This window comes from Camponotus floridanus, unplaced genomic scaffold, assembly GCF_003227725.1.
Source record: "Camponotus floridanus strain SB8 unplaced genomic scaffold, Cflo_v7.5 scaffold98, whole genome shotgun sequence".
NCBI lineage: Eukaryota > Metazoa > Arthropoda > Insecta > Hymenoptera > Formicidae > Camponotus > Camponotus floridanus.
The window spans coordinates 617,826-645,664 of NW_020229869.1; the positions used below are offsets into that span (position 1 = coordinate 617,826).

Here is a 27,839-nt window from a genome sequence, read left to right on the forward strand (position 1 = left end):
TTAATTCGATTGCGTGATTATGCACTGTTCAACTCCATCTCCTGGTCAGATAATATACGAAGAAGTAATAGTCATTACAACTTATATGGTTACAACTTACTTAACTTTGCATCTGCTAACATTAACAGTCAATAAGATGCCTCTTTATAGATGGCAATACTGTAAAAAGTTGATCCTCTTTACCAACGTGTGTTCTAAAGTTTTAGCTTGTTAGTCAATCACGCATTACAATGGTATCGTTAGCGAAATTATTTGGAATTTTGTCTTTATTATTAATGTCGTTGAGATTTTTATCAATGATAAAAAATAAATGCTAATAAATACATGTTGTAAAAAATTACACATTTTTTCATCTGAATTGATTGAATTTGAAAAATTGATAATTCTTCAAATGTTTTTATCCTTCATTATTTGAAGAATTATTTTTATATATAAATATATTTTTATTTTTTATCATATGTATAAATATATTCTTTGCGATATCATTAATTTTTTTATATACATAGTTACGATAACTTTCTCTACAATATTTTTTATAATTTTTTGGAGTCAATGTGTAGTCCTTGCTAAAAATTTTATTTATAAATTTGCATATTAACAACTTATATTATAAATAAGTGTTTTTTAATTTCAACTAATCGCTTCAGCTGTTTATCTTTCTTTCTTTTGGTAACTATGTAAGCTTATTGTATACATATTAGTATCATATCAGTAAAAAGTGAATGTAAAAATACACTCGTACATTCTATATCAATCAACTCTGAACTTGGCATATCTAGAAAGTGAAGATTAAAAAAGAAAACTCGATACAATTATAATAAAATTGATTTTAAAACATCAAGATTCCTAGAATTTTTCAATCATTCGTTTGCATTCTACTACTAGGTAAAATATATATATAATATATAATTATTATAAGATAGACAATAATAATTATATTGATTTTTCCTGCAACTTAAAAGACATTGTATTTGAACTTTAAGCGAAAAGTAAATAAACAATGAAAAACAATGTTTTATAAGCTACTGCCAAGCTGCAGAGTCAATCGATCAATTTAAAATTGCAAGCTAATAAAAACGAATACTGTCCTATTTGGAATATATCGCATTGCGATAAATCGACACTTCCATCTCCGTAACGTCTTAGCAGTCTGACAAGAAACATTATCGTTTAAGACGTTACGAGATTACTTTACTCTTGACGAGTAACTATTTTACTTGAGACGGACAGATTCACCATCCTCCACGCTATTCCTCTTCGTCTCGCTTTTGGACGGACTGTTCCATTTTTGCAATTCGCCGGTGCCGAAGATGGCGAATGTCATACCACCGATAAAATAAGTGACCGCCAAGGTCCAAAAGATAATTGTCCATTGTGCGTAGGTCTGATTTTTGTACGTGACGGTGCCTACCAGGAAGCTGCTAATAAAACCGCCCATCGAGCTAAAGGTGTTGGCGATGCCGAATATGGTCCCGGAAAAATTGGGCGCGATGTCGAGACCATTTCCCAGATAACCAGCCGTTACAGCACCGTTTATTGTCAAACCGACGGTGAATATGGCAACTGATGCCGCGCGATTGCAACCGTGATATACTTGAATCACCATGAGGATGCTAGGAATTAGAGTGGCTAAAAATTAGAATTGTTTCATTAATTGAAAATAAAATCTTTCGACCGAATTACAAAGGATAATTTAATTGATTATTTAATATTTGATTAATTTACATATTAGAAAAATTTAATGATGAATTATTTGATTAGCTGAAAAAAAATTATTTTATTGTACTTAGATGAAGAAAAATAAAAAAAATGCGAAACCATTTGTAAAGTTTTACTCACCGAATGTCGTGAAAATTTTGCGTATTGCAGTTACGGATAGTTTGTTGATACGAAGCAGGTAATCGGCCAGAGCGGACATTGATAACGCGAAAATGTATTTGCCAAGGTAGGGTAATGAAGATAAGAGGCCGTTCTACAAATATTATTTCCATTTTCGAATAAAAATAGAAAAATAGAAAAAAAGTAACAGCGACATAAATGTAAATTTTATTTATTATTAAGATTGATAAAACGTACCTCCTTAATATTGAAATGTAAGATATATTTTATATAAGTCGGGAGTTGATTTACGATGGTGAAGTATCCGAAAACGCTGCATGCGTGCGTTATCACAATAGCCCAAACAGGTCCCGAAGTGACAATTGAGCGCCATGGCACTGGCAGATGCTATAGTTAAAATATTGGATTAAGCACATTAATCAAATTTTCGAAGAAAAAAAATAATAAAGCAATTTTTCCATCCTCAAGAGACAGATAATTATAAATAAACTGCATTATTTAAAAACTAAAGAAATGTCAATTTAAATGTATCTTAATGTTTGCATTTTTATCAGCTTATTTATTTTTCAAGTAAATTAAAATAAATTAAAATAATAGATATGGAATCACTAGAATAACAAAATAGATTCTAGAATTAAAATAGACGCATTTTATATATACAGATGCTATTACAACCTTGTTGGTGGTGGTCGTCCCGATTGAATTCTCGATATAACGTCGCTCCTCCATGCTGATTCGCGGATGCTGCGACGGTGAATCGAATACCAGCAAGAACCACGCTACGCTCCATATAATCCCGATCACGCCGGTCACATAGAAGACTGACTCCCAGCCGAGTGAATCGATGAGGAAACCGCACATCGGCATAGTTATCGCGGCGCCGAGTGCCGAGGCTGTAAATAACGATGCAATTTATGACGCGACGGTTTAAGCAGCCGCACATCCGCGATCATCAAGCGTCTGCCATTTTCTTGTGTACGTTTCGAGTTTTTCAAGTTTTTCGCAAGGTGGAAAAAGACGATTATACATGACGACGATCTCATGCGGAACTGAGTACGCGATCGCGCGAGGCAAATTAGATCATGATCCATTTACCCATCATGTTAGAGACGAACTTGCTACGTTCCGTTGGTGGAATCCATCGAGCAGTCATTGGCTGAATGGCAGGCCAGGTGGCACCCTGATTTGCGAAATATTAATTAATGAATTTTAAGGAATTGTTAGAGTGTGATTGTGCAATCGTTTGCAATCATGCATAATCGTGCGCGCTAATGTGAAATTTAATTTCATTTAGATATAGAATCTTAAATATAGAATCTTAAATATGTGTATAAAGAGAGAGATAGAGACGCTCGATAGATTCAGAATTCCATACGAGTCGCCCGTTAGATCATTCCCACGAAACGGACGCGTATATACATTTATCATGATTATAATAATTCGTAGAAAGAGGGACGTACCAGCATAAATCCCAGTACAATTCTCAACGCGGCGACGACTGCGTAGCCGAATGTAGCTGCTAACGGCGTCAGCAGAGTAATGAAACTCGATACTAGCATACTGTAGCCGAAGACTTTTCTCGTGCCAATTATTTCTGCGAGTCGACCACCCGGTATCTCTGTACATATGTAGCCCCAGAAGAAACTGCCGAGAATCATATTCATCTCGTACTCGTTCCACGGATATTTCGTCTGAGCTCGTTCCTCCTGATTAAAGTAAAATCATTTTTTGAACATTCGGGAAAAAAACTTTGTATATAGTGTTAATTGTGATTAAATTAGCATGGATTAATTTTACGTCGATTTCGGACGATAGAAGAATATTAGAGTAAAGATAGAATAGGTGTTTAAATGTACGAATTCGTTCGTCAACAATCGACGAGGTCGTTAACCGTGCAAGTTCGACTTTACATGAGTCTTAACGAACCGGGTGCCGCTGTGGGAATGATGATAGTAGCGTAGTAGCGTTGTTCGTCTCGTTGACTCTATTAACATCAACGTGGATCGCTGGGGTTCTGGTGTTGTCAATCGGGGTAAGGTCGTTCATCATCGCCGTCCGGGCAGCGCACTCATCCGGTATCAACAACGATTCGTTGGAATGCGAATGTTGCCCGTTACTATTGTTGGACATCACCATCGAGACGATCGCTATCGTCAAATTCACGCGTAGCATATAGTTCAACATGAAGCCGAGGATCACCATGATGTTGAGCACCTGCCTGCATGAGAGACAATCTGCACAAACGCATTTCCGGTCATTATTGTGACTCTAAATCGATTGCGAACATTCGATCGATGAGATGAGTTAATGCAAGAGTAATGCTGGATTTGAGTTCTTTCTGATTTCTTTCTTTATGGGGTAATTTCAAAATAAAATATTTATGCTTTTTGGTGATATAAAAGATAAAATACATATTTATTTTACAATTATCTATATAAAAGCGAACATTTAATACGAACATCAATAGAGTTGATTATTTTGGACCAATTTTTTATAATTCTCATTAAAATTTTTAATTCTTTTTAAAACTAGTCTGCTTGCATAAAATTTTTGTATTATAAAATTATTATAACTTTCTCTTTCTCCCTCTTTCTCTCTCTATAATATCCTTTTATATCCGTAATAATTTCTTGAATTAATTATATTACGATTTTTTTTCTGTATTTTTTCATTTATTTTCCAAATGTATAATTAGTTTTCTAAACCATTTTATTTAATAATATTTAAATATTTTAAAAATTATAATAATTTATATATTAATTAATATCTACAATATAATTTATAGATATTATTTAATACACAATTACTATAAATCGAAAAAAAAGATTAGAGTTTCCTTTATTTCCATTTTGAATGCTGTTGATTTAAGTTATTTACATTATCATTGTTTCGTCTTTGATTCTATGATTTTTAAAATTGTTGTATTTGATCGAAAATAAGATGTTAACGTATATTATATGTACAGTTGACGTAATCTGCGTCACATGTCTTAAGCGTAAACAATTTTTACGTAATGCATATGCGCGTGATGCACGCGACAATGTATATTTTCGGTCTATCAATCTTGTTGCACCATAGCATATCATGACTCATCTCGAGGTCATCATTGGAAATTCCGGATGTTGACGCGCGAAAGATCATATCACTTCTTATCACGAATGTTTTATCACAAATTTCGAATTATTATCCTAGCGTCTTTCGCGAATCGCGAACGGAATACATTAATTTGAAGTGCATCGCAATTATACCAACTCACACGAGTCATCAGCTCGTGTCTGTTTTGCTTTAATGAATTGTCATATAGATGATGTCGGACCTCGACCATGACTGCCGCTCGACAACTTTCACGTTCATTGGCAGATCGCTGAAATTATTTCAAGAATGACGCGAGTAAGCCAATTTTCTCCACGTGCATGTGGGGTGCGGAAGTTCCAAGTTTTGCGAAATGTTCGACGTCAATAGATCGAACAAGTTGGAAGAAGCTCGCAAAAAGTAGCGCATAAGTCCGCACTTTAGTTGCAACGCACAGACGTACCTCGTTCTCGATATTAATAGTCTGTTCAGCATTAGATCTTGCATCGTTCGTTTTGCAATACCTATGCAATTCTCGTGACAAGTCGGCTTTGCTTATCGCGAATTTCAGTCAGAGGTTATCGTACAAATATACAATACCTCAGTATACGAACAATGAATCATCATGTACTTTGTATAACAAATTCCAGCGCATATGAATGAAATTTCAATGACGATTCTTTGGCCTACTTTAACTAGCCTAGTTGAAAGCTGATATTTTTCTCATTGTGAAAACGATGATCGATTTATGATTTTCGTATAATATCATAGATTGACAATAAAGCTCATTTCGCAACTTAAAGAAATCGATGATGGAATCGTAATTACATGAATTGTGATTCCACGAATCGTGGATTTTCCTATCTCTCATCTTGGAAATTATTAGTTTTTATCTGTAAGATTTAACAATGGATGGACGTATTATTAAAAATTTATAACGGGATTAAAATCAGCATTTCTTACATCAATTTACTTGTCTTGACGCATTTAATTATTACAGCGAAGCGTGAAAAATTAGTGGTAATATTGAAAAAATTGGCGCAAAAACAAGCGACAAATACGTTGATTTCAACGATGCATAATTATAAAACACATGTTTGTCTCAAATGATGAAAGCAAATGGTCATCAATCTACGAACAATTAGAACTTCTCAAGCCGTAAAAGTACGTAAACGCAACATTTACAAAGAGTCGGCACGAATAATTTGCGAATTAAATTTACATTCATCGCCACAGACATACGCCAACATTGTCAATGTAATGTCATGTTATAACCACCGTATCTGACGTAACCAAGGAAGGTCGAACAAAATCGCATGCAAATGCATTTTTATCACTTAGTACATGATTCAATCGATTTTAGCGATTTCGTTCTCCTCAAAGTCACCTCGTCTTTCGCATTTTTATGTGAGACTTACTACTGAGTTAAACAGTAGCTATTTTTTACTATTTTTACTATTGTTACTATTACTGGTTCGACTGATAAAAGATGGATAAGTGAAAAGCACGTTCAGATAATTGAGAATACATTCTAAATTCACGGCTTACAAGAATTATGTTTATCTATGTTACGTGCATGTAAAATAGATAAATATTTACAATTATTTATATTACTGTAATTTTTTTAATTTTCATATTTTTATGGTAAAAAAATAATTTATTTGATTTTTATTTATTATATTAATATTTATTATTTATTCTATTAATATAACGCAAACCATTCCTGTGAGTTTTATTTATATTCCTAATTTTAGTGGTAAATTATGTTGTTAAATTTAACTTGTTAAAAAAAACCTGTTTCCGTTGGCGAATGAATTATATTATTTATTCGCTCGTATTGCATGAGAAAATGCTATTACTATGCTATTACTAATGCTAGTCCATGACAACGATGACAAAACTGATTAGAAATGATCGTCTATTTATTATGTATATTTGTGTTTTCATTTTAACCAACCTATATCTTTATATATCGATTGACATCTGTAAAATTCCATTTCCATGAATTCCTTTTTTGATCTGAGTAGGCAATTGACTGTTTTAACACGTTATTAGTTGTATGCTATTTCATATTTTCTATTATATTAATCATATGTTTCTATTTATTTTGGCTATATATGTATACGTAGAATTGCATAAAATAGACGAGAAAATAGATATGATTCGGACAATTGAAGAGGAATGTTTATTTAAAAATCTAGTCAAAGCTAATAATGCTTGCGAATCAAGAGTCTGCCTGTTTCGCATGTCGTGCTATCCACTTGACCATCATTACGACTATTACACTCCCTCATGTGGCAATTGGGAGTTACAATAGTTATAATGCAAGAGATATGTGGCGTTTTTCTAATATTTCAAATTTATCGAGTCTAAATATCCATTGATAATAAATGTAAAATGGCCACGATGATAATGCAATTGCACGATGAATATGCGTGTTGAATTTAATTAAAGTCATAATGAAAAATTGTAATCGTTAATAAAAGATATTTATGATATACGTGACAGAGATAAATCCGTGAAGTCAGTCAAACTTTGAAACTAATTATAATTGGATAATTCACAATCCATGAGTTTATTAATTTTGATCATTAATGTATAATTTTAATGAGAAAGAGAGGATATTTTACATCATATTATCAAATTAATCAAAATGACATCAAAATTAATATAATAAGAAAATTTATTTCCATCATTATATTACTCATATATATATATATATATATATATATATATATATATAATTAATATTTAAAATAAATAATATTATGTCAATATTATTTATTAGAAACAATAACATCGTTTTTTTATAACAAGCAATCTGCAGTATCTGTTTTATCATTCTCATTCGTTTAATAATAAATACTTCATGAATTTATATTATGTTTTATAAATATATATAGAATGCTAATATTAATAATATCTTGATTCATGCGTTATCGTCCAACTTAAATGTCACGGTGTCGTTAATTACAATTTTTACGACCACCTTTATACTTGATCATCAAGCCGACTTGACTTGATGGCGTAGACTCGTACTACAGTGGATAGTATGACGCCAGTTTTAACAATCGGAAAAATTAGTGGTAGTATTGAAAAAATTGGCGCAAAACAATTTAACTGGTACAAATTATATATATGTACAATAAGTTACAAAAGTTTAGAAAATTATTGCTAATAGATTATTATTCAATATGATTTTTTTTGTTTTATGTTACACTTGGGAAACGCATCTTTACATTAATAGTTTTTCGTTCGTCATCCTACAGGCGCTATCATGACCTTCACCCAGAACTCGATACACGTTCTCCGGCAAGCTATTTATATCCGGTGCATCTCGTCGTTTCGCGTAGGTCTGAAATAACCTACCTGCGTGCTCTTCAAACCCGAGTTTGATGACTCGTACTTTAAACGATCGGAAACATGAATTTGGGTCAAGACTCGAGTTTAATAATGCAGACGGTATTATCTTCGGATGTCGTTACACGAATTCTCATTGGATGGAGATTAAAAGCTGGTACATCATCATGGACTATAAACGACTGTTAATTCGTACGATTGCCGTCTGTCGATGATACGCAAACGTTATCGATGACATATATTAACCCCAGAAGCATCCAGTCGAAGGTTCGGGGCAAAGAATACTCGCGAATAATTTTTATATTCACAGATGTATTTATATTTCATGGAAATTTCATTTAGAAATCATAGATTATATATGATGCATGATCATTTCCTCTATACATATATGCTAGATAAAAAAAATACTAATAAATTGTTAACATTTTTCCAAATTTTCTTGTTCTAAATTTTATTTTACTTGCATATATATTTTATATTTTAAGAACAAATTAGAAAATCAAAACAATCAGTAAATTATCATTATTTCTTTAAATATATTATATAGTATTTATTATTATATTATTTTTATTTATTTTTAGATGCATTATTATCTTATTTCTTTTAATCGAGCAAATAATAACATACATAAATAAAAATAATATAATAGTTATATTTCATATTTTTTGATAAGAGAGATATATATTTTTGCATTAATATATTTTAACATATCATTAAAAGATAATATTTATTTTTAGAGTTAATATTCATCAATTATAAGAAAGAAAACGATTTCTAAGAAATTAGTGCTTTTTATTATTTTGATAACTTTCATTCGCTAATTTAAGTAATTTTGTTGAATTATGTGTATTCTTGACAAATTACTATGTCTTTTTGTAATGTAAGAATACATTAACGCCTAAGCGGAAATCGCGTTCATTGCCGTCTGTCGTGGGATATGCGCACGACTAAAGTCCTATCCACACTTAAAATCTGTTCTTTTTTTTCAGAAAGATTGTATTTTCGCAGAAAAAAATTTTAAAATAAAAATAATATTCTTAGAAAAATATAATAATGTCAAAAAAATATTTAATATGATATACTAATATAATAATGTTAAAAAAATATATTTTATATACAAATAAATTTAATATGTATTATATATTTATAAGATTACAATAACATCTCACATATTCATATGTTTCTGCTCTTCTTTTTGCGTCTAAATAATTTAGTTTTAATTCTAAAACTTTCATTTTCAACTATTATAAAAGGAGATCATTTTTGTAAACGTTACAATAAAATTCCGATTAATGTTTAAGATATGTTTCTAGAGAGCTATATATTTCTATAAGAGCTAAACGGAGCCATTTGAACCTTATCTTACATAAATAAAAATAGATGAAAATACTAGATTTGTCTCTTTTATCGTTATTGAGCTTTAAGAAATGTAATAATAAAATAAAATCTCTTATTATCTTTAATTCTTATTATCTCTAATTATCTTTGATTAAATCTTAAATAATTTTTTCTTTCTATATTGGAAAAAAAACGAAGCAATTCCATCATTTATCAAATAATTCTTATTAATATTTATGGACGATAAGATCTTTAAAAAAATTGTTACAGTTTGGCAGTGTTATTCATTAAAACGTCATACATGCAAAAAATAAAAAACATAAAACACATAAAACAAACACAATCGCTTAAATCAATTATAATCTTCTGTACTAATGATAGGGATAATTTAATGAAATTAATTTCGAAATCTTTTCTTACATTTATGGATTGAGATCTAACAAACATGTTATGTCAAATATTAAAGTAGAATAATATTTGTAAATTAAGAGTAATGTAAGAATTTTAAATACGATTAAATGAATCATGCGATATACTAATTGTTTATACTTATATATATGTCTTTATGATAATACATTATCATTAGATCTTAGGAAATTTCAATATATATTTTGTAATTAAAAGCATACAATATATGATCTTTTTATGTATTTTGATATATAAACATACACGATGAGATGTAAACATTGAGTTGTAAATATTTTATATATTAATTCCCAAAATACACAGACACGACAATAACACGAAACACACAAAGACAAATATCAATTCTACTCAAGATTACTTTTATTCTTTGCTAATTGTTTATGCTTGCTTCTTTTTTGCGTTAATGTAACAATATTTTAATTAATCATATCCATATATTTGCAACAATTCTGTCTTTATTATATAACAATTACTTTAAACGATTATGTATTTAGCGAAGCTCGTATACATATACATTTCTTTTATTTCCATTCATATTTATCTTATCTTATTGAAAATGCATAATTATAGAGGAAAGAAATATCAAAATTTTTTAAATCAATATATTCCTATGTCTCAGCAATTAGATGCTACATTTTATTAGAACTGAATTGAATTTGATCCTTTTAATTAGTTTAAATATTAACAATCTATATTTTGTTTCGTTATTTACTTATATGTTAAATTAGATCGTTCTTTCCTCTATGTTTTTAAATATATAATGATAATAATTCAATCTTTTATCTATTTAACTTTTCGCCCCTCAATCATTGACTTACCCTTTAACATTCTGCGATTGGATGCCATTTTATTAGTATGTCAATCTTTGTTTTACAAATTAAGCACGTTCACTAAAAGAGGTGCACCAGTTCGACCAGTTTTCTTCTTTCTTATGACTTCAGTGCACTATTTCGAAAATCTGCTACTATCTTGCTTCTTTATTATTTATACACAATATATCCTTTACGGCCGTAGCTCTTCACTTTCATGCGTAAATAATTATATCATCTGAATTATATTTTTATGACACAAGCCTCCAATCCCATAAAACTTTCCAAAAAGACTGAGAATTTCGTACAAGAGAGCGCTCTGGCCACGATAACTCCCTCGTTCGCTCGCTATGCTTTAACTGTTTGCGCTCTGCTTCGGTAATGTTGCCAAAATCTCAGCTGCGAGTCGCTACTTGTTGTTCCGAAGACAAGGATGGCAAAGAGGAGGCCCGTCAAGAGCGTCAGCGTTGCGACACCGACGTCTTCTGCGGGTCGCGTCGTTCTAACGTTCCTCGGTGTCGTAACGAAGACTACGCACGATGGAGGCAAAACAGAAGAGGGAAAGAGATAGAGAGAGAAAGAGAGGCACGACCACGCACGTCACAAGAGCACACGCGTCTGTATATAATGACGTGCTTTGTTCGTTATGCCGCTGAAAAGACGTGCCCTATCAACTGCTTTACCTACCCTTATTACAATCTATCTCACATCTGGAAAAGGGATGTTTTCAGGCACGTGGATTCTTTCTAATGAGAAATGCTTTCCATTACATTAGAGGAAGATACATCCCATTATGCGAATAAAAATCATTCAAGAAAAAAGAAGACAGTTTGCAAAGATTGACACTGGGAGATCAATCCTTGAATATTTGTAAACATTGTCTGAAACTCTGTATTTTTTTGTCTCTCAAATCCATGTATTCTTTTTCTAAGTAATTTTAGAGAAACCATAAATTATTTTTTCGTTCTCATTCGAGTCTTATTTGAAATTCATTTGAAACTTATGAAAATATTCTACTTACTACTTTAATATTTACAAATCTTTTATTTAATTAAAAATAACTAATAAATAATTGTTATTTTTCTCTCTTTTCGTTTAGTTTATTTATCGAACAGTCCATATATGTGTGTACATAAACACACAATATAATTTCAATAAGTTATTAATTAATTAGACAGATGTTATATATGTATCAAAGTATATTTTATTTACTAGATAATTTCTCTCTTATAATCGCGGTTTCGCAACAACGATATTTCAAAGTTAAGGGGTTAGTATAATTCCATGCTTAAAATATCTCGTAATCGTTCTTCGCTCTGTTATATATATTTCACAAAGAGATAAATCTTTACAGAATGTCGGAAGATAATTATTGTTTGGAACTACATATTGTAACTCTTCCGACATTATTATTACGTTGTAGTGATTAATCAATGTCAATATTAATTCGCTGATGTAGCTTCTAATGACTGTAACTAGTTATTATCAGCCGTATTTATCGCTACTACTAATATTTCTCTTTCTCATACGATTAATCAAATCTAGATTCACCAATTGTTTTTTGAATTAGACATACCTACTTTTCTATGAAATTTCATAAATTTTTTGGCGATTAAATATTAAAATGATTTTCGAATTAAAATATATATACACATATATAAAACTCAGGAAAATAAAATTAAAGTAAGGAAAGAATTTTCATTAGATTAAACTAACTCGTGATCAAAAAAGTAAAATTGTAGTAGCTAAACTAAATAGGGAATTTTAATATTTTTTTTCCAGCTTTTAAGAGTGGGATTAAAATTAATTACTTAGGTTTTGCTTTAAGCTTTATTTATGCAAATGAAATTATAAGACTTATTTGTATGTACATATATCGCATTTAATTCATATTACATAACTTAAGACACAATGATCAATTCTTTACATAATTTTCGTCTTTTCTTGATGTATTTTATCAAATATTTGCACAATATTTTTTGAGAGCAATATTTCAATAAATGTATTTTCAAAGATTGTCTTTTTTATGGATTTGAGGAAAAATTTGAGGGGGAATTATTTTGCGGGAGATAATTTCTTTGAAGATTTCTCTTTAGACAATTTGAAATGTACATTAAACTCCGCTATGCTTTAGCAGTTTCCGTAAAAAAAAAAGATAAATTCAAATTTATAATATTAATTATAAACGAGAATATTTTGATAGTGTCTTTGCAACGATATTAAACACAATAAGTATATAAAAATATCCATTCAATTCCTTTTTAAAATATTTATATCAGTACGTGCTAGTCTTGTAGAGAATACCAAACACACTTCCTATTTTATATAATTCCGTGAACCGTATTATATGTTCGTTTATATCTCAACTAGCAAAAAATCTCTCTCTCTCTCTCTCTCTCTCTCTCTCTCTCTTTCTCTCACATTTATTTCTTGTATAAGTTTCGTTAACATACGTTTAACAACAAATATTTTTAGCTGAATACTTACATAACGCGCACTTTTAAAAAAAAACGAAAGAAGCATTTTTAACGCTCGATGATTAATCAAGAATATTAAGCTTGCTGTTGGTCTTCCTTAATTGCGCCCGCCAAGGTATAATTTGACCGTCGTCGGAATCGTCCTTGGCAGGATCGTCGCGTTTCTCTTCGGCCTCAGATTTTTCTTCCTTTTTAGTAACGCACGATACCGGCGAGAGATCCCTCTTCGGGTTCGTCGTCGTTACTTCCAGCTTCGATGTCGACGTGGGCGCTGTCTGGTTCAGTCTGTAACCATTAACATGAGGCTTGAAAATTTCTTACATTAATATGTTAAAAATTATTAAAATGATAAAATAAAATTGTTAAAACAAAATCATGTAATAAATAACATAACAAAGAAAAAATAAAATGTAAAAAAAATATTATATGCAAATTAGAGATTCTTGATATTGCTACTTTTTCGTTCAAAATTTGAAAAGCTTCAAAATATTTTGAATAATGACGTGTCATCGAATAATAACGTATTTTTCCATGAACAAATATGCTCAATAGCTTTGACTGGTCAATCTTTTAATTTACGTATATAATATCACAGCGTACATTGCGTAATTTTGCATGTAACACGAGGCAGAGGAACTTAAGGTCAATTGCAACAAGGGGCAATTGTAATACTTGCGATAATTTAAGCACTTAGCCTCCCTATATACCTTAAAAGCAGGTAGGACTAAATCCCACATAAATTAACGTGAAGTAAATCTCTTCTGAAAAGCATCGAATGAAATTTTGTCGGGAACAGTAAAGATGTTTTGCATTTCTGCGAACTATTTCAATTTCGACTTTATCTAAATCTAATTAATCTCTGTACCTCTTTTCCTCGTTATCTTTCTTGGCGAGAAGTTGTCGCTTCCACGGTGGAATCGCTTTCTGCCGCCTCTCTTCGTTCTCTCGCGCTATTTGCTCTTCGAGTTCCTTTTTCGCTCGTTCGGCCGCTTTTCGAGCAAGCATTTGTCGCTTCCAAATTGGTATTATATTTCCCGAACTATCTTTTTCTGGAATCTACAAAAATATTGTATAAAAAAATCAGCAATTTGGGACTTCACAGCGAATTATAAAAAGATTCTTCAGCAAAAAATTAAACAAACGTCTAGAAAAATAGATATTTCTTCACATATACATATACTATTTCTCACATATACATATATATATATATATATATATATATATATATATATGTTTTCTGAAAAGAATAAAGTAAAATACTTACTTGATCAACGAAGTTTGTAACGTTAAATGCTTTGTTGATTTCCGACATGAGATTCTGCTCCTGAGTCTTCTCGACTTGAGCCCTTTCCACTTTTAGTTTTTTGATACCTGGTATGTCCTTGGTGCGCTTCAATTCGGCAATCAAGTCCGTTTTTTGCACGAAGAATGGCTCCGAAACTGAATAATTCATTTAGATTTATTCGTTATGACATGAATAATTCATTTACATTTATTTGTTAATTTATCTGTAATTTCATTTCATTTTTTAATTTTACAAGAAAGTATAGTAATTTTATTTGATAAATTTCGCGAAATTTAAGGATTTATTACACATAATCATTGTGAAAATATATTTGTTTATCTTTAAATAGGAAATACATATTATATGTAGGATAATTTCGAAATTGCTCTGACAATGAGATAAATGTCTTTTTAATATGATATGAAACACAGGTCTTTGAGCGTGAGCTTGAAATCTCGTCGTTAAGGCATTAAATTATATGTACATGTGTGTCGTGCGCGGACTAACTTACCGTTAGTCATAGACACGCTGCGCGGTGGCGGAGCGGAGAAGGTCTTGGTAGCGTTCATCTTTGTGCCTGTTCGTCGTAGCTGGATACTCGTGAGGTCCTGGATGCTGATCGTGGCTAAGGGTTGCGGGATTTTGGAGCTTTCGGTCTCGTTGCCAGTACTGGTGGAATTCGAGCCTTGATTCACACTTCGTGCTCTCTGCTGCAAAGGAGACAACGGTGGTGGCGGGGGGCCCGTAGGAGACCCCTTGACCTCCTCGCTGCTCCTTCGCGTTTCTTCTCCCTCGTCCGCCTCCTCCTCTTCTCGCGGCTCCGTATTCCGACTCTGAATGTCCAAGTTGTCCACTGACCTGCGAACGTGATTTTCGCATCGTCACGCGAGTAGAAAATTTGAAAATAGCGCTGCTCGAAGATATAAATCCGTTTTCATTTGTATAAGATAGATTCAAGAGAAGAGCTGTAAAATTTGAATTTATTTTGTTTAATGACATCATTATATACATATTAATATATAGACTTTATATATATATATATATTAATTTTATAAATTTTTAAGAAAATATTATTTTGTTTTAATAAGTAAAAATTAGTTCCTCTGAAGAACATTAATTATGACTTATAATTATTTTAATTATAACTATTTTTATGTTTCTATATGTATCATCAAAAGATCAAACACGCACGTGAGTTTCTACAAAACTCTTGAAAAAAACTTTAATTGTTGGTATCTCTCAATCGTAAAATAAAATTTGATTTTTAAATACACGAAGATTTTTTGAATTGATAAATCATAATTACAATAAGTAACAATATTATATTTTTATCAATATATTTTTTTCTGCTTACAAACTGCATATAATACGCTGTAAAATGATGGATTAAGTAATTACGAATATGATTAAGTAATACGAATTCTGTGGATGAAACACTGCTTAAACTCCGCTTAAACTCCGCTTGAATCAGAGATTTAAATCACCATGCTGTTTTTAAGAAATAGATGAAATAACATCGTTGTTTTTCGTTTACTTGAGTCATACATAAGAAACGATGCTCTATAAATATTCTTTAGATGTATATCACATGTGGAATATTTAAATCGCAATTTTGAAATCAATTTAATTATTCAAACAACGAGATATGATCTTTGCTATTTCTCGAAGCAACTTGCGCGCAAAAGATTACAGAGAAACAAACGGAAGTAACCGTTGTATATGACAGAAAAGATCACTGACCTCGCCTTCGACAAACTGTTCTTGGACGTCCCTTTACAGATACTCTTGAGGTATTCGGATGGTTTCAGCAGAGTGTTGGAGTCCGCGTTGGCGAACTTGGGCGGTATGAACGGCAGCACCATGTGCCTGTTTACCAGGTGGGACGCCTGACTCGCTTTAATTTCGTCCGCATCCACCGGCGCACTGGCTGGAGGTGGCACTTCCGGCTGCTGCTGATGCTCGCCGGAGGATGATACGTCGGACTTGTTGGTCGCTGTTCCGAGACCGGTGGTATTAGAGAAAGAGAGATAGGACGGAAGAGAGATAGAGAAAGAGCGATAGGGTGTAAGAGGTAAAGGAGGTAGGTAGGTAGGCGAAAAGAGAGGGGGAGAGTGGGTCCTCGTTATATTCTCTTGCATTGGGTGAGATGGTCGTTACCGACGCGGGCAAGTGAAATCTAGGTAAGTATATTATATGCCCGATGAGCGCCATGGTCTAGTAAGTGAGCGGACTATCTCGGCGTTAAGCGTGATCCGCTAACAGTTTAATTAACCGCCAAAGTACGGGGCGCAGCGATCCCAAATCGAGATCGACGGGACGAGGCCCCGCCGTCGCCCCTCGCGCCAAATCTCGAGTCGGTCTAATTAGACCCGCAGATAAACATCGGGTGAATTAATTTTCGCTAACTGTAATCGCTGCTTAGTCGATTCTCGTTAATTGCTCGCTCGACGACGTCACGTGAATGCATCGAAGCGTGTCGGGAGGAATGCGCCGAAAATATAAGCGCAATTCGCGCGAGTCAACACGGCCGGCCGATCATCGGGCGATTAACGGCGTGATAAAGACACAGTAATGCAGTGCAGATTATAAATTTTTAATCTAACGCGCGTACGACTTCCTGGTAGATAGATGCATCAACTTCAGAAACTCGATCTTCTCTCCGACAAAAATTAATTAGCGAGGATTATTAAATTTCCGGAAATGTTAAGAATCGATGACAAACTCTAAACCTGACAATGTATTCTGCAAATAGCGTCATTAAAACGAATCCATTCATTAAACAAAATCTATCGAGAAAATCTTTAGGTAGCCTTTGCAACAACCGGTAGTCATTAAACATCGATTGGCAATAAAATCGTTCGTGCGCGACGTGATCTCTCGAGACGAGCTTTCGGCAGGAACAATCTTCTTTTCGCTTAATGAAAGGATCCGTTCACGATTATTGCGAGTAAAGTGAAACTACAGTTGCGTCCTTTTAATTGGAGTTATTTAAAAAAATCTTTATAATCATTAGTTTTTAAATTATCGATAAGTACGTTTATAAAAATATTCCGGAAGTAACGTGCATCCTCTTTCGATTGCAAATCTCTCATTAGACAAACTCGAATTAAATGCGCAATAAACATGAGCGGAAATGTCAGGCTATTAATAAGTATACGTGTTTAAAGTCAAGCTTTAAAGCAACTTTCACGCAGCATTCGTGCAAGGGAGCGAAAGGACTCAGAGAGAGATCATGATTCCTTACCAGAGGACTCGCTCCTTCCGTCCTGGCTGCTTCCTCGCGCGTCTTTTTTATCAGCGTTTGTATCTATATTCGGTTTGGCATTTACCAGGACGACTATCATGTCATCGTCTGGCGGTGGTGGAGGCGGCGGTGGTGGTGGTTTTGAGAGACTAAAAAACAGAAATTTCTTGATTTTAATATAGTATTTGTGAAAATTACATAAAACAATATTAATATTATTATTATTAGTCGATTAACAATATTAATATTATTATTATTAGTTGATAGGCTCTAATAAGAAGTAGAAATGACGAAAATATGATAGAACAAAAAATCAGAAAATTAAATTATATTTTATTATCTCTAAACAAAATAAATAAAGAGAAGAATAATTAATAGAATAATAAATACATGCGCTTAATAACAGACAGATAATAAAAGAAGTAGAAAACATTGAAAATGGTTAAATAAAGACAGGAAAAATGACAGAAACATTTTCCTTTTCACTTTAATAGCTTTAATCTTTTTTCTTCGAGAGAAGATATTTATTCTAATTTTCTGAGGTTGATAATAATCGATTTAATATCCGCCGGATAATCATTATCGCGATTATTCGTTTCGTTTTACCGGTGCATTAACGATCACAAACTATTGCTGGTCAGAAAGCGGTCATCCTTTCATTATTCATGCGATGTCTCAAGACAGGCAGCAACAAAGTTAAGGAACGAAGAAAAGGGACAAAGTGAGTCGAATCGCGAATGATGGCGAGCCACTCGATCGACTTTCGATCGATCTTTCATCCTTCTCTTAACGATGCGGCTAAAGCTAAATCTCAATCCGGTATCGATCCGCCCTACTTACCTAGGTCCGCCGTTGCCACTCACACGTATCTCCTTTTCACTTTCCACCTGCACACTGGGCAAGTCCTTCCTTTCTGCAAACCGAGAACAGAGATGATTAATCACAAGCGCCCGTTTCTTTGACCGATTTAATATTCTACAAGGTAGTTACAATATTAGCTCTAATTATTGTTTTTTTCTCTCTTTTTATCTCTTAATTTATAAATTAATATCGATATCGATTTCTCAATATACTTTCTCCAAAGAGGATACACAATGTCTTTCACTTTGTATTCTTTGGTAGATCGCTTTTAAAAATTGAAGAAAGTTTCACTTTCTTAAAATCACATCACACATCTTTGTCATTGGATTAACTGCAGCTACTTTCGATTTTTGACGTACCATGAGACGATTCCGCATTCGTTTTACTCCCTGGCTTGCCGATTCGCTCGTTGCTGCTGTGTCGTGACAAAGACGGGGTGGATGTCGTCGAAGACAAACCATGGATCTCGCTGCTCATGTTCGAGGATTCGCTGGCGCTGCTGGAACGACTATATCGCCTATCGGCTTTTCGGGAACGACTGAAATAAAACAATCAGAAAAAATCTGTCGATGCGCGTGCTCTCGGTTATAAGAGATTTCCGGAGATTAAATTTAATATCTATCCACATCTAATCGCATTCGACCGTTTATCTTCGAGATATGCGATAAGCGCGAAAAATGACGATATCATCGCTCTCTCTTTACGATATTTACAAATGAATGATCTCTCTTTCTGACTAAAAAGTCATACATACATACACAATTTTGATTTCGTCACATATCGTTTTACATATTGATATTATCAAAATGTTTATTTTTGTAATCCAAATGATATAATTTTGTTATGCTACGTTCATTAATTCTCTCCTTGCAAGCACGCGATTCATGATATTGAGAACGATATTTATAACATTGTGTTCATGTTAACAAAACATGCTTGCTGTATCAAGCAAATCTTTATGCAATAATTCTTGTAAAACAATATTGAATAGTATATTTATATCTTATACCTTATTTTTATCTATAAATTTTTATCTATAATTTCTCTCTTTTATATTAACTGTATCATTAACGTCTCTCTGTCATCTCTGTCAATGGTCCAGCTATCTCTTTCCCAGAAAATTAATTTCATAATCGAGAAAGTTTTTTAAATTTAGATTAATTTTAATTTTAAAATAACGATTACAAATATTGAGTCGAATCTTCTGATTTGACTTCATTTGCGAATTAAACTTGCTTAAACTGTGTTACCTGCTGTCGGAGGCATTGTCTGTCGGTTTTTTGCGTGACGAGCTCACGCTACTCGTTTCCTCCTGCCTCACGCAGATCTGCTCGTAAGCGTGTTCCGAGGGCTCTCTTGCGAGGTCCGCGGAAGAGCGGGCTGCGTGTCCGTTACTGGGATGCGGCTTGCCGACGAATCCGTTGTTGTTGATGTGCACGTCCACTTTCACTGAAAGCCAAAGCCTCGCTCGGAATATACGCATCGCACACGAGAAAACGCAAAACGACGAGGCGTGCTGTTGCCTCTCATGCGAAACATCATATTCCAAAAGTTTTACAAAAATTCCATTTTTAGCGAAGCTAAAATGCGATAAAAATCGATTGATCGATTATTTTATCAAAAAATGTAATTTTGACGAAATTTTTTATAAAAGTTGATTTTAGTTTGTCTAATCGATAACTATTGTGTATTTCGCGACGAGACCCACCTCGATCAGTTCGCCGATCGGGCTTATTACTCTTACTCATTAAAAGCTACTGCACTGTAACGGCTTAACGGTATCCGCGGTAAATCGCGCGCGAGTCTTTAACCCGGTTTCGCGGAGCGCGCGTGTAGTTTGCGACGCGTGTAGCTTTTTTCGCTCCTCCGACAATTATCCAAGTATCTCTCCTTCTCTCTTTTCCCGAGACAAATCCCGCGAAATTTTGCTCACATTAATCATACGTCGCTCGTAAAACTCGCGATCAAATTTACCGTAAAATAAAATGGATGGGAAAGATATTTTTGATTTATTTCAAGTTCTCAGATACATGAAACTATTGCAAATAGTCGATTTGTGTATAGTTTTTATATTTGATTATTAAATAATGTTTTTTACCGAGAAAAACAACCTAGCTTCTTAGAAGTTCGATCAATCAATATGTTATTCTTATATGAAGTGGGAACAACGAAGGCAAATGATTTCAACATTGCTTAGTCGAATGCGAGACTTTGTAAATATCATCTGAGGAAAAACGAAACAAAGAGAGATAGAGAGATCAATGCCGAACATTGGATGCGAATTGAGGTCGCCCTGGAGCCATAAGCAGTTGTCGAGACTCAACAGAGCACACAGAGTGCGCCAGAATTACACGTCGTCTCAGTTCGTCTCATCTATAAATAATTCGATGGAATTCATCTTTCTTTGCACTCGAATCGCATAATATATTTGATCAAAAAGTATCTTTGAATTTTCACATTTTTGATAACTATATAATAGCTAAGCTTTAAGAACTTCTTGCCAGTCACTTTATATCTAAAGGTGCAATTTCATTGAAAAGTAGCGTCAATGAAATTGCACCTTAAGAAGTAATAATAAATGTAACCAAAGAATTAATAATAAATTCAAATAATCATGCGATGCTTTTTCACTTTCGATAACACTAGGCATACTTCCTGGACACCGTGTGCATCGCATTACAACGTAGCAATGAAATATCTGGGACGTGCTACTTACCAGTCAGAGTATCGTCTTTCCTCTCTGCCACATGACGCTGATCCGCCGCGACGCCGTTCCGCTGCTTCTCGGCATCGCCAAACAGTCGCGTGATCCTGGTATAGACGAGATCGTGCGGGCTGTGAAGGTAGAAGGACTCGCCCGTGTCCTTGGGCTTGGTCGGCTCGCCGATATACGCGCTCATGGGATTTATGTAGATGCCGTCCCGTGGTCGAGAACCTGGTGGATGCAGGAAGAACGGTTCTTGCAACATCCTACAGCCTCGCAGCGAACACTGCAACATGTTTTTTATAAACTTTGAAATTTTGCTTTTATGGTGGAATAATTATGGTTTGGTATATATATTTGAGTATATATATTTTATAATAAATTCCATATATATGAAATAAAGAAAATAAAAATAAAATGAGAATTCTAAGTTTCAATCATATAAATATCATGGATACAATCATAAAGCAAATTCTGTCTTAGCATCCTGATATTGGAAAATTTCTTATTTCGTAGCAAATTTCTTATTTCTTAGCAAAAATATATATGATAAATATCTATACTTTATATCAAATAAGATAAATTGGAAAATTGTATATTTTTTATATCTTTTTGCTCGATAATCGCCAATTATAATAAAAGTATTTGAACATAAAATCAATATTCTTGCCTTTTCGATGGAACTTGTGACGCAGCTGCACGTGGTAGTGTCGCTCATGTGACCTGAGTGGTCTGACCCGGCGCGATCCCTGGCCATCTTCGGGGTGACATTAGGGGGAGGAGGCTTGCCGGTCTCTTGCTGTATATCGGGATAAGCAAAAACCGATTAGAACTATTCGATTGGCGTTTAATCGCGGTAGATTAATTAGAAAAAAAATTTCGATCCTAACTCGTGGAATTTATCGCGAAAACAATCTTTCTTATTACGCGCTAATAGAAATATCTGTAGTCTCTATTTTATTTTTATTTTTATTATATCTTCAATATAACCCAACATATTTCAACTCAGAGAGAAAGATTGCATTTATCGAATTCGCGATAATACTCGTTGCTTAATAGCGATTACCTATGGTTGCGCAAAAGTCTGTGACTGACCTCGTTCGCGTTTGCCAGAAGAGTTTACTTCATGAGAGAAGAAGAAAAACTCCGATGATTCGGCGAACGTCGCGAGAACATTGTTATTGTTACGAGAAGATGCAATTATTTGGAGACCTTGCATATGTAAGCAGCTTGTAATAAGGCGAAAGTAGAAGCGTGCAGATAGTGATTAATATTCCTATGCAATTTTTACGCTAGGTCAGGAATTTATATCCTATTTCAAGCAATTATGGAATAGCTAAATAGTCTGAAAAAGATAGAGAAAAATTGCTGTTTTACTTAATTCAGAGTTTTTATCATTTTTTATTAGGTTTTATATATTTACATATTTATTATATTATTAATTTTGATTTTCTCTTTCCTTAGTTTTGTTTTTGTAGAAAGTGACTTAAAAAATAATCAATTTTTTAATATTTCTTTTACGTTAATTTCTAGTTGTCAAAAAATACAAAACTCTACTAACGATTCTTGATTTCACTAAATAAACTCAAATAAACATGCGTAACGATATAATTTTAAAGCGATACGGTGATTTGTGAAATTATAAAAGGAAAGCGATAATCACACATATATAATTGATAGTTTCGCGTAATATCGAAAATATTTTGTTCCGCACTGGCTTTAACACGACAGAAAATAAGCAAGGTAGACCGAATTTAATGATTTGCGCGAAGGAAGTAACGAATGTCGACGTTTTCTTATCGATCGTTCCGATTGGCAAAAAACGGGAACAAGCTAGATATGTACGATTCAGAACACGACGTGTCGCACGCTTTTATAGAACCATGGCGGGAAAATTTTACTCTCGCATGTTGCCAGAGTAAAGCCGGATTTATAGTGTTTCGCGTTAGACCGTTGGCGCGTTAATTAGATTATACGGTAAGCCACCGAGTTCGTAACTCCTTTTTCGCATAATTCCGTGTACATGGAAATCGCGCACCGCTTCCCAGTCGCTCTCGTTTCATCGAAGTGAAACTGCGTGTCGATATAGCGCGAGATTCCGCACTCACGCGGTCGATTAAGCCGATAAAGTATACCCGAAGGGTAATCTTTCTATAATATTCAGGGCGTTTTTTTGTGGAAGGCGAATAAAACTAACTTATTATTGGTCGAGGAATTAAAAATTAAGAATGACATTGATTAAAAGTAATAGGCATTATTAAATATTTATCTTTTTAGTACAACTGTTACATTATCCACGTTTAATTAACATTTATTATATACTCGTATCTGTTGTATTATCAGTCTGCAATGTTTAGAAAACTTACGACATTAATATGTCGTTTGAAAATATTAAGCAGAAAAGATGAATGAATGATTACAGGACATCATTAAATTTATATCCGAGCACCTCAACATCGCGGACGTGTACGTCACACTTATGTTGTTATGTAAATTTGTATGTTTAACCGTAATTGGGACGCGTGACGAAAGAAGGAAAGCAAAGAAGTGCGCGCGATCGCGTAAGAGGAAATTTGTCTCTATAGAGTTGCGATAAAAGTGACAAATCTTCAGTCAAAAGTGTACTTCTTGACTTCGCGCGTATATATATTAGTATGTATTCTAATTTCCGACCCGAGCAAGAAGAGAAATTCGCAATATGAGATCTCTCAGCTTATAAATTATCTCTCTAAATGCAGGTCAACCAATGTCTCATAATTATTATTTTGCCAAGTACCTCGTAGCCTAAGTTCATCAAAATCTATTTTTAAATCTCAATGCTCTTTTTCTGACTCGAAGAAAATATTTCTTTTGATTCTGCCTTTCTTTTAATTAAAACTATACGTTAACGGCAGTGATAAAATGCAAGCATGATTTTACAGTCTGCTGCATTCTTGTGGCTCCTTGATCAGAACATCGCGTGAGACAAGATAGCATTTGGCTTTTTACGAAGATAGATATGAAAATGTATCGTGATGCAGATTGTGACAAATAGTCATGACAGCGCGATGTCACCGATCCGTGATGGGCACTACCCCGGAAAAAATGTCCATCCACGCAAATCCTTTCCCCCGTGACGTGTATCCCGTTGCTTTACGCGCCAACGATACGCTTTTCGCCCAACCGGGTGAAGGACGATAAAGCGAAAAAAGAAAAAAATAAATAAATTCATTCCTACGTGATACGGAATTAAAGCGAATGGAATTCAGAATGTGAATGAAATAAATTTACAATTTTCTCGAGATTCAAAATTCGAATTTGTTCAAAAATCTTTTGCTTTACCATTACTTAGGTATTTGCCAATTACGATAATGAATTCTTCACGTATATATTCAAGCGAAGATCTAATCTTGATTAAACTGAGCCGTTAATGTATAGCTTTAATCGTCGATTCATTGCTTACGTAATTAAGAATAACGTTTGACACGCCTTTCTTGCTTCCGACTAATTATAAGTGATAAATCCCTCTATTTTATACATTTATTGTAAGTGATTGATCGATGAGTTTGTATGTGGGCGATGATGAATATTAGAAAGCCGTAGATGAAACTATCGTTATATTTTTATTATCGGATCGGTGATTTCAGACACGCATCAAATCAAATGTATCGGATTGAGAAAGTAGATAAAAACTATTTTCTTGTAATCTCGCTTGAAAATAATATATTATTAAAGTTTTAATTTTTATCATGTTTAATATTAATATTAATAGAGATGAACTGTTGAAAATAAAAAATGCCCACAAATGCTTAAGTATTCAAAAATAATTCTTGAATATAGAAATAAAGTGTAATGAAATTAAATAGAATTAATAGACTTTATTTTTATATAAGATGAATAACAAATATGATAAAAATAAAAGAAATGATGATTGATATAAAAATGCGAATTAAATGAATACATTTTTGAAATTATCTATTTAATTAATAATATATTTCTTCGTTTATTATATCTTTTGAATGCGATACTCTCTTTTGCTTCTTGTATTACGACACTTTATCAAAGATAAAGCTTTAAGAGCGTTAATCTCATTATCGCCTGAGAATTGCATCTTAGCATCTCTAGTGTCTTTCTTATCTTCAAGCATTTGACGTTCACACGCGGAGAAAGATCTCGGTACTGACCCACGGTCTCACGATTCGTCACACTCCGAAATAAGATACACGATATAATTGTGATTCCTTTCTTCTCACGGCAAACGAATGATACGCTATCAAACAGTGGAGCATAACTGCAAAATCGTAAATGAAGTATCTACAAACGTATCTATGAAGATATTCTTGATCGAAAAATTTCGCGACTGACTAAACTTTCACCAAAAATTGATTTCAAATTTAATAAATGATTTATTTGGAGAAAGTTTACTCCTGATATATTTTATGTATACTATATGCTATATATCTTTTGTATCCTATACATATTTTATATTTTATATTTTATACATCTTTATGGTAACACATTTTATATTAAATATATAACTTGTCTTTTATATTAAATATATAACACTTGATACTTTAAGTTAAATTAAATACGTACGTATATATTGTAATTATACGTTGCATGTTATCTTATCAAAATGAAACATATGTTAAAAATGTCGCTTAATTTGTGCCAAAGAATAAATATCGCTAAATTGTTGGAATTAAATTATAACGATCGAAATAATCTGGCCTTGTAATTATCTTGGTACTTGTAATTATTTTGAATATTGTGTGTGCGATTTTTTGCAATTTTTTATTTCATTGCACCATTTGTTGCACCTAAGTGTGTATTTTTTGTAATACGCATGAACGTGCGTGCCGCTCGTTACGAGTGAAAAGTAGCAGCTATTAGATTTGCACGCAAAACCGGATCGTACGATAGAAACCGCAGTTCTCCGTTACAGCGAGCCGATTTTACAACGAACTTTCAAGTCGTCGTCGAGAAATTCGACGTTAAAATTGATCTTTAAATTAATTCTTCGAATTAAATTTTAAAAAATTATGATAAATTCTAAATTTAAAAAAGTACTATTATTTATTAAATTTTATTATAATTAAACAATTATGCAAACAAATCGAATTCTTTTATTTCGAATTCTCATAAATATATATGTATCTAGTCTAAAATATGATATATATTCTCTAAAAAAATATATGTTCCGAAAAATACAGACGCTTTATGTAAATATTTCAATGTATTTTGTCAATTTTTTTTAATGTATTTTTTTTTAAATGTAAGGTGTAATAACATATTATTTCGAAGCCACAGAGTTATATTGGACCGCAAAGAGAATTTATTAATGTTAAACGTTGCTTCTCATGCACATGGGGGAAGGGGAAAATGCTCATGACATTACGGTACTTATGGATTACGGTTCACTTACGTATACACCCATGCAAAACCGGATTTCACCGCTGCTGTATATAATGCTGGAAACCAAAAGTCTCAGAGCATCCGTTCGTTGCTCGAGGAAATTTACTCCAGAAGAAGAAGAAGAAGAAGAAGATTTCCGTACGTTTATCGGAACGCTCGCTTCGTTGTCCTAGTTTGGACCAGACCGAGACTCGTCAAGGCTCGTGCCGTCAAGGCCGTTCATCCGCGAATCCCCAGAGCCATCAGAGAGACAACGGTACTTCCGCTTCGTGTCGATCTTTCAAATTGCCGATCCTCCTCGCAGATGAATCCTCTGAATCCAGATTCTTTCAAAAATAACCCTCGGAAATTTTTAAGCTGTTACAGCTACTCTTGATCTTCTTGAATCTCAAATTTTCAAATTTATTAACAGATTCACAGATTCCAAAAATTGAATTTATGCTGATTTTTTATCTTTCGAGGAATATTAAACTTTTAAATATCTTTTTAAAAATCTCTGTTAAATTCTTACGGTCATTCCTGATCACTAATCATACTTGAAAATATTCTTAGAATCTTTTTGATCTTGCACAGCTGATTATCTTCTGTTCCATCCAAAATCTTCCATTTTGAAAAAAATTCTCAGGATATCTCCGGATATATCTCCAGATTTTTTAATTTCTCTGCAGAAGAATCGTTCAAAATTCTGGAAACTTTCCACACACAATTTTTCATTGACTCTTGTCTATTCGGTGAGCACGTCCGGCCAACGCGAGCAGTCGTGCGACTGTGACTCAAAGCTAACACCGGAGTTACGCGCGAGTTAGCACCTGCCGGCTGGTTTGCCGGGTGACGCGGGTCGATTTCTCGAACTGCGAGTGCACCAGGTTTTCTCCTTTTCGAACGACGAAGCGCGATCGGATCAGCGTCGATGTTTATCGGGTTGAGGTGCCCTTTTCCGATCCAGTTTCCAGAATTCACGCTTAGCTTTTAGAGTCCAGCGATCAGCGCAGGATAGCGATCGGGAAAACGGGCGCGCGCGGGTGACGGT

At 33.4% G+C, this 27,839-nt stretch overlaps 2 protein-coding genes and 1 long non-coding RNA gene across 3 annotated transcripts in view; 1 reads left to right on the forward strand and 2 right to left on the reverse strand.

Annotated features, from left to right (window-relative positions):
* Nucleotides 1-21,509, forward strand: part of LOC105250057 — a 99,163-nt gene extending 77,654 nt beyond the window's left edge. The window contains exon 3 of the long non-coding RNA XR_889087.3: nucleotides 21,358-21,509. This is a non-coding gene — a long non-coding RNA (uncharacterized LOC105250057). The remainder of the gene's footprint in view (nucleotides 1-21,357) is intronic.
* Nucleotides 928-11,361, reverse strand: LOC105250056 (putative inorganic phosphate cotransporter). Its single transcript, XM_011255932.3, has 8 exons — nucleotides 10,854-11,361; nucleotides 3,766-4,073; nucleotides 3,300-3,545; nucleotides 2,935-3,019; nucleotides 2,515-2,732; nucleotides 2,077-2,226; nucleotides 1,840-1,972; nucleotides 928-1,629 (listed from the first exon to the last, which is right to left on the reverse strand). The coding sequence occupies exons 1-8, from the start codon at nucleotides 10,879-10,881 to the stop codon at nucleotides 1,214-1,216; spliced, it is 1,584 nt and encodes a 527-aa protein (XP_011254234.1). The 5' UTR covers nucleotides 10,882-11,361; the 3' UTR covers nucleotides 928-1,213.
* Nucleotides 12,717-27,232, reverse strand: LOC105250058 (espin). Its single transcript, XM_011255933.3, has 12 exons — nucleotides 26,820-27,232; nucleotides 22,086-22,214; nucleotides 21,428-21,701; nucleotides 19,962-20,160; nucleotides 19,071-19,249; nucleotides 18,691-18,763; nucleotides 17,851-17,999; nucleotides 16,347-16,599; nucleotides 15,118-15,464; nucleotides 14,586-14,761; nucleotides 14,187-14,377; nucleotides 12,717-13,606 (listed from the first exon to the last, which is right to left on the reverse strand). Exons 1-12 carry the CDS (start codon nucleotides 26,829-26,831, stop codon nucleotides 13,384-13,386), a joined length of 2,205 nt encoding a protein of 734 aa, XP_011254235.1. The 5' UTR covers nucleotides 26,832-27,232; the 3' UTR covers nucleotides 12,717-13,383.
* Between the last annotated feature and the right edge of the window lie 607 nt (nucleotides 27,233-27,839).

Coding starts and splice junctions, on each gene's coding strand:
- LOC105250056 (XM_011255932.3), bottom strand. CDS start 10,881: ATGGCATCCAATCGCAGAATGTTAAAGG. Junction 3,546..3,765: donor CATTCCCACAGCGGCACCCG/GTTCGTTAAGAC, acceptor TACTTTAATCAG/GAGGAACGAGCTCAGACGAA. Junction 1,973..2,076: donor TACATTTCAATATTAAGGAG/GTACGTTTTATC, acceptor TAATATTTGTAG/AACGGCCTCTTATCTTCATT.
- LOC105250058 (XM_011255933.3), bottom strand. Junction 20,161..21,427: donor GAAAGACGATACTCTGACTG/GTAAGTAGCACG, acceptor TTTGGCTTTCAG/TGAAAGTGGACGTGCACATC. Junction 13,607..14,186: donor AAAGATAACGAGGAAAAGAG/GTACAGAGATTA, acceptor TAATGGTTACAG/ACTGAACCAGACAGCGCCCA.